The sequence below is a fragment of the Malus domestica genome, chromosome 12 (genome assembly GCF_042453785.1).
Source record: "Malus domestica chromosome 12, GDT2T_hap1".
NCBI classification, from domain to species: Eukaryota; Viridiplantae; Streptophyta; class Magnoliopsida; order Rosales; family Rosaceae; genus Malus; species Malus domestica.
Genome location: NC_091672.1, coordinates 24,800,464 through 24,807,610, shown reverse-complemented (window position 1 = coordinate 24,807,610; position 7,147 = coordinate 24,800,464). Strand labels below are relative to the sequence as shown.

At 37.6% G+C, this 7,147-nt stretch overlaps 1 protein-coding gene and 1 long non-coding RNA gene across 2 annotated transcripts; one reads left to right on the top strand and one right to left on the bottom strand.

Annotated features, from left to right (window-relative positions):
• The first annotated feature begins 4,106 nt into the window (after positions 1-4,106).
• LOC139190231 (uncharacterized) lies at positions 4,107-5,201 on the top strand. The gene is made up of 2 exons (XR_011574318.1): positions 4,107-4,500; positions 5,043-5,201. It is a non-coding gene; the product is annotated as an uncharacterized lncRNA (long non-coding RNA).
• Positions 5,202-6,774, bottom strand: LOC108174883 (uncharacterized). Its single transcript, XM_017336413.3, has 2 exons — positions 5,861-6,774; positions 5,202-5,608 (listed from the first exon to the last, which is right to left on the bottom strand). The coding sequence occupies exons 1-2, from the start codon at positions 6,276-6,278 to the stop codon at positions 5,547-5,549; spliced, it is 480 nt and encodes a 159-aa protein (XP_017191902.3). The 5' UTR covers positions 6,279-6,774; the 3' UTR covers positions 5,202-5,546.
• Between the last annotated feature and the right edge of the window lie 373 nt (positions 6,775-7,147).

The following is a 7,147-nucleotide window of genomic DNA, read 5'->3' as shown; positions in this document are numbered from 1 at the left end:
CGAACTGGGTCGAGTAATTCGGTAGACTCCAACTGAACTGGGTCCATACCTTTCTCTCACATTTGTGGTAGTAATCAGATCCGAGAATTTGGTAAACTTCCGCTTTCTGCACTATTGCTTCAGGGGCGAGTTAGAAACATGGAAGGACAAGAAAAGTATTTTCCAGTCAAAATTCAATTGGATTTATAAACTTCATAATTGTACTCATTCATAGACGTAATCATGGTGTGCTTCAGGCAATGTCTTTCATGATTAGACAGTTCGTATGAGCGAGCCAAAGAGCAATGGAATCCTCGATAGGGAGGTATTTCCATTTGTAATGCTTTGAGCATAAGCCTTCGAATGAAGATCATGGTGAAGGCTTATTCAGCTCTTCCATGCCATTGTTGGCTTCAATGGTTTCTCAGCTTCTCGATAGTCAAGTGGAGATTTACGTCTTCTACCCCACATAAAGTGGTTTCTATTAGAAACGTCCAAATCAGGAAAATCAAACTTGTGACGGTTCGACAATCCACTGAATTAGAGGGAACAAGATTGTGATTGGTGCTATGGGAATGAATCATCCATAAGCATCAAAGTTAGAACATTCGAGTTCTAAGACATGGTTTTCATGAAAAACGTTGGGTTTTCATGGGTGTATTGTTTTATGAAAACTTCGGGTTTCAAAGGCACTAAATTTGAAACTACAGGTTTAATTTAGTTTGTGAACGTTTAGTTCATAAAAGAGAGGTTCCTGCAAGAACACAGAATGCAATATACAACTAAGTGTAGTGGATTTGAGGTTTTTCGGGAACTCAAGTGTGAGAGCTTCGAGACTACGAAAGTAAGTCAACGGTTCAAAGTATAAAAATAAATTATTGAATCGTTAATGTCCAAAAGTGATCTTCATGTCAATGATTTTGGATTCATTACCAGATTAATGGACTGTAGGTCACTTTTAATTAATTCAATAAATTGGGCCATACATGATTGATTGTAGAAGCTAAATAATATTATCGAGTCGAAAATAGCATAGCCCAAAAGATAGGGTTGGGTGCCATGAGTAAAAGAGGTGCTCGGCAGTGGGCTACAAGCCACGGGTCCAAGGGATAAGCCCAGCCATGAAGGCTGGACTGTTGGGCCAGAGAGGGTTAGGCACGGAAGCAGATTCAACAAAATTGCTGGCTTGGTTGTGGCGCGAGGGGACCCAGCCAAAGGTTGGTTGAAAAGCTGCGTGTTAAGGCTAATACAAGCCCAGCAAGCATGGTAGCTTGCTGGCGTGGGCTGAGACAAAGGATTAGGGCTGCAAGCCCGTGCCTGGGAACAAGCCCAGCATGCTTCTAGCATGTGGGTTTGGGCTCGGGTGGACCAGGGCTTTCAGGCTCGTGTGACATGTAAGCCAAGCTAGGGCTTGGTTATGTCTGATGTGGAGCAGCAGGCCCAAAAGGGCTGCGCAGGTGGTCCAATTTGTGAACGCCATCCCACGGTGATATCGTGGTGTTGCCACGGTGATGCCAAAAGATTACCCAAAAAAAAAATTCGAACCTATGGTTTTAAAACCCCTAATTTGCTTCTAATTTATTTTATATACTCACATATTCCACATAGCAAATATAATTGCGTAATGCATGAAACAAATATATATATTGACAAATATATGAACATATACAATATATATATTAGAAGGAAAATATAAATATAGGGGGTTCATGCATCATGGGGAATGTTTTCATGCTTCAAGGTCGTTTCAAATATCTTACTTTATTTTAAGCGTACCTGATTGGCAGAAAATAACAAAAGCCTTTGAATTTGTAGAAGATCATTCTCGGAAAGCCGAAATTGCATCTCCAATGCGTTGTATCAAGTTCAACACAGAAAAATTAAATTGAATCAATAGCATGTAAATCAATTCAAAATAATAAATTAATCACAAAAAGAATGATTAAAACGTAATACTCTCCTGATTGAAGAATAAACTCTCTTTAGCTCAGCGTCAAGAGCGTGCTGATAACATGTTGCAGGCATAATTTACTGAACAATTATGGAGGCCATAGAGAGAGGGAAGGTTTGCCATAGAGAGAAGAAGAGAGAGAGCTGTGTAATTGTGGATGTGTGTTATTCCACCACATTGTGCCTTTATTTATAGTAGTAGAAAATGTTAATTCCTTACCCTTTATGATTACAACATTTAATAGGTAATATACTCCTAATAGGAATAAAAGATACATTCACATATCTACTAGGATTTACACAATCACATTCCTATTCTAATAGGATTGCAACAGTATGGAATTTATAGAAGAATCTACCATAAAATCTTTAGGTATTTCAACCAAAGATGCATTTCTTTCGTTTGAATTATTTGTACCATTTGCATTATTAATTTGTCCATCACCTATTTGTAAAATCCAGTTTGCAAATGAACTTATTTTAATTTTTTCTTCAATGCTTAATCCAATTTTTGACAACCTCATATTTTCTTTCAAATGAATTTTTTTTTAAATGTGGCCACAAATAAGAACTATTCAATCAAGCATTTATTATATCTTCTTTAGTTCCTGAGGAATAACAAGTAATATTTGTCGAAAATGTTTTTGACCCTCATTAAGTTGTGATTTTAAGACTGTATCTTTTTTGTATAATTCTTGACAATCGTAGTTTAACTCTCAAAATCCTGTTTTTTATTTCCTACATTTTCTCTGCATTAGGCATGGGCAAATGATAGTTTTTCAAAGAAGCAGATGCATTATTAAAAAGCAATTCTAGTTCAAACAACACAGAAATTTTCAATTCATCTTGTGGGACAATCATATCAGGAATTCCAAAAGTCTTACACAACTTGTATAAAATGTCATCATACATGTTTTCCCAATGACTATCAAAAAGAATTTGAGGACTTGCTACATCACAAAACAAAATTATTGTGACAAACAATTGTCTAAGCTGAGCAGACGGTGCAACATTTACAACATTCGATAAAGCTTCAATCCATTCTTTATCATCACCTAATAATCCTAATGATTTGTGAAGGATGTACAACACCATTGATAGTTTTTATATCATCAAAACTGAGTGCACCTTTTTTAACATTCAAAAGCATTCTCAAGTAATATAATTCACCAGATGCAAGATGTATATATGCTATTCTACCGATTGATCCTTTTTGTTTCCTTGGTTTCCAAGTTTTTTTGCGTGCATCATACAAAATTTTGAGGGCATTTGTGCATAAGTCAGTGCACGTGCTTCATTAAAAATTTGGTTCATTTCAAACCAACTCGTTAACATTGTGTTTTCAAAACATTTTTTATTTATAATTGATTCTAACGATTGATCACCACTGAAAACAATTCTTTGCTCTAACGGTAAATGTACCGGTAATCGTTCTACGGAAGGTTCTCTATGATGCATTGAATATTGAAACAATCTCTAAACAGCTTCATAAGGTGATATGTATCTACAATTCAGATATGCTAATATTTCATCATTTGGATTTTCCTGAAGAACTAAACGTGCTCTATTTGAACCCTTATTTATATACTTGAATAAATACTTAATAAGCATGGATTGACAACATGATTCAATGTTTATGTGAGCATTATATCTCAATAATAAGTATGCGTTATAAGGAACAATAAAACTGTTATAAAATTTTATTCCATTTTTTACAACGTATTTTCCATCATCTGCAGATCTTTTATAGACTAGAAAACCATTTGGTTCAAAAATTATGACAGCTTGTTCCGAATTTTTATATATTTTAATCCCCGAGTGTGTAAAATGATGATAATGCCCTCGAGGCTTAGTGACGTGAATGTAAATATTCAGAATTAAATTATTTGTCTTGCTAGCGTAATTAAATAGTACGCGTCGTTACGAGAACATTGACACAAATTAGATTCGAATTGGGTTCGTAACAAAAACGTTATGAACGCTAGAATAAAATTGGGTTGATTAGCACATGTCCACCAATTACTTTATTTCTTACAATATTGGACCCAATTAAAATGGGTAGGTTGTTTATTTGCCTTTATGGACCAATTAGTTAAGCCTAAATCCTATGGCCCAACCAAAGGCCTTATTATTTCCTTCCTACCCGCATTTTCCCCACTCCAGAAACTTCCCTTTTCTCTCTCCCTCACTCTCCCGCATATCTCTCTCGGTGCTCTTGTTCCCGACGCAACCAAAGCACACACACACATTCATACTCACACACACACACACTACAACCATCAGGACTTTTCCCTTCTCTCCCTCACGTCCTGCTCTCACCATTTCTCATCCCTTAATATGGTGTAATCTCCGGGAGGTCGCTCCGACGAAATCTCCAGCTTTCGATTAGGGTAAGCACCTTAGATCGTTATAAAAGTATGTGAGGATGGTTAAGGGTGTCTTGAGACATTTTGGAATGGTGTGGATGCATAATCCTTGGGGGAAAATACATTTCTTAAATTTTCCGGCGAGTGACCGTGTGTTCTAGGGGGTTTTTCCGGTTGATCCCGTCGGCAACGCCACTCCATCTTGGTAAGGCTTGAATCTTTACTCCTTGATCTTCATTTTGGCTTTTGAATGAAGGTTTTTGGTTGAGTTTTGACCCCGCTAGGGAAGTGTTTCCGGCTAGAACACCAAGTTCCGGTGTTCTTCCTCGTATTTTTCCGGCGGGGCCACATTATGTTTTGGGCCAATTTGGTCCTAGCCCAATTAGGACACCATTATTCGGCTTTGTGACTTCGGGCGCGGGTTCAATTCTTATTTATTGGGCTGTGTTGACAGCCCAATCCTAAAGACCATTTCGAAAAAGAAAAAAAAATTAGAATCTGTTGGGCTGCTGGGCCAGCCCAACCTTTAAGCCATTTCAAATTGGACCTAGACCATTTAATTGCTTTAGGCCTTGTGTTTGAAATGATTTAAGTCCAAAATTTTATTCTAAAAATTTGGGGATGTTCATGATGTTGGATAGACCACAATATTTTCAAACACTCCAATTAAACGACGTATGAGAAGTTGATTCTAGGATTAGTATATGTACTATTGAATTAACGTTAAATTAGTGGTTTCACATTTAGGTGAGATGTATCCGGAGGACGAGCGTAGCCAGACAAGACTTGAAGGCTGCGATCCTGCTACATACTAATGAGTGGGTTTTCATTTTATATATATATATACTTCCCAGAAACTATTTTTATATGAAACTGTGTTTTAAATGACATGTCAAATTCATTGCATTTTGATATATGCATTAGTGTAGATATGCATAATATTCATTGATGCTGCGGAGGCATGAGGTAAGTATATATTGATATTAGTGATGGCATGATGTATGGTTGTGGTTAGATACATATGGTGTTCATTATCCTGCACCCCGGTGTTAGTGCTCCGTCCAAGGCCAGGGTCTATCCTTCACGTGATCTTTCACCTCCCGCATCACACGCTCAACTTGGATCCAAGTCACAATTTACCACAAAAACAACAACACCGAAATCGAAAAAAAACAGAAAACAACAACAATTTGGAAGGGAAAAAAATTAAAATACAGGCACTTGTTGTACCGGTAGGCACACATTGCCTGCTTAGTCTTTGACAATCGAGGTAATGAGAATGGAGGCCTCATCCGTTGTTGGAGCTGCATCATCTGGTCATTAGAAATTCATTCGACAATATTCTCAGTTCACAAATAAATCTTTGGTGCGATCATCGCACAGTCACATAAACAGTTAAGTCTTGTTTGAAGTTATTTTTAGAAAAAGAAAAAAAAATGTATTCAAACACATAACAAAAGTGCTTATGAACAAAAGCAGTTTCTATAAAATGCAATTCCAAATCAATTAAAATGAGGACAAACAAAATACTTTAAAATTATTTTAGAGAAGAACTAACTACTGACCTGGAAGTGATATAGGCAAGTGAGAGACAATGTTGTCAATGATGCCACCTCCACCGCCACCCTCCTCCGCCTCATCTGCCGTCTTCATCCTCTTATTCCCAATATCCTTCATCACCTTCTCAGCTTCTTTGTTCACCTCATCAACCTCCCCTCCTCCTCCTCCTTCGTCGCCATTACTAGGGTTAAAAAAGTTGGAGATGAGATTTGAGAAAAACCCTCCATTACCATTTTCACCGCCACCCTCTCTCTCCGACTTAGCAGAATACTCCTCGTTCCCCACATCATCAACTTCAAACTCGCCTTTTCTTTTTCCAGCATCCTCGCCTTTCGAACCGCTCCTCGGCAAAACTATAGATGTAAGGTGTGTTATAATCCCACCACCTCCCTTTTCCTCTTCCTCCTCAGTACCTCCGTTCATGTTTTTCTTCTCTGCATCAACTTCTTTGTCCTCACCTTGCTCTCTGCGAATGGACCCTTTTGCCGTCCCTTCACGTCCATTAACAGCTCCATGACCTTATCAGCAGGCTTTCAAACTCTGGTATAACATCCTCCATCTCTTTCTCTCGTTTTTTTTTTTTCTTTCAAAGAAATATTCTAAACTTCTCTGATTTACAGAAAGGGAGAATTAAAGAGCGATTCGAACTCAGTTGCAGAGAGGAGAGCACAATTTCTTTTATGTTTAGGGTTTGCAGATACTTTTTTGTGTATTCTTCTTCTTCTGTTGGGTGAACAGATGCAGCTTATGTGGAGGAGACAAGCGTCCTCCTTCCAAAGGGACTTGGATCCTCTCCTGAGCCCAACAAGAGGATCCTCCTGACCAAAGCAGGCTTTTAATGAAAAAACTATGGTTTTCCTACACGTACTCCGCTTCTCATGCAAAATTTCCAATGAGAGGTTACCACGTGTCGAAGTTTAGGGATGGTAGCACGTATCCTAGAATGGAGTCGGTGGGGGTAATGACTCCTTGTCGGATTTGAGCACCATGGTGAGACCATAGATTGCCAAGCGTTAAATGGATATAATTTTAGAACTCTAACAAAAAGTTTTTGGTTTCGTTTGTTTTAACGAAAAATCATAATTTTATACTAAAAAATCAATTCTGATACTATTCACTTTACCCTTTATTTTGTCCTTATCTTTAAAACTTAAAGTTTTCAAGTCATTTTTATTAGTATTCCTTATAATTTTTTGAGAAGAGATCCAGAGACCAAGGTCACTAGATCAAGTGATTCGAACCTTTGAAATTTTATCCAACAATTCACCTGTTTTGATCTCTTAAAAACTATA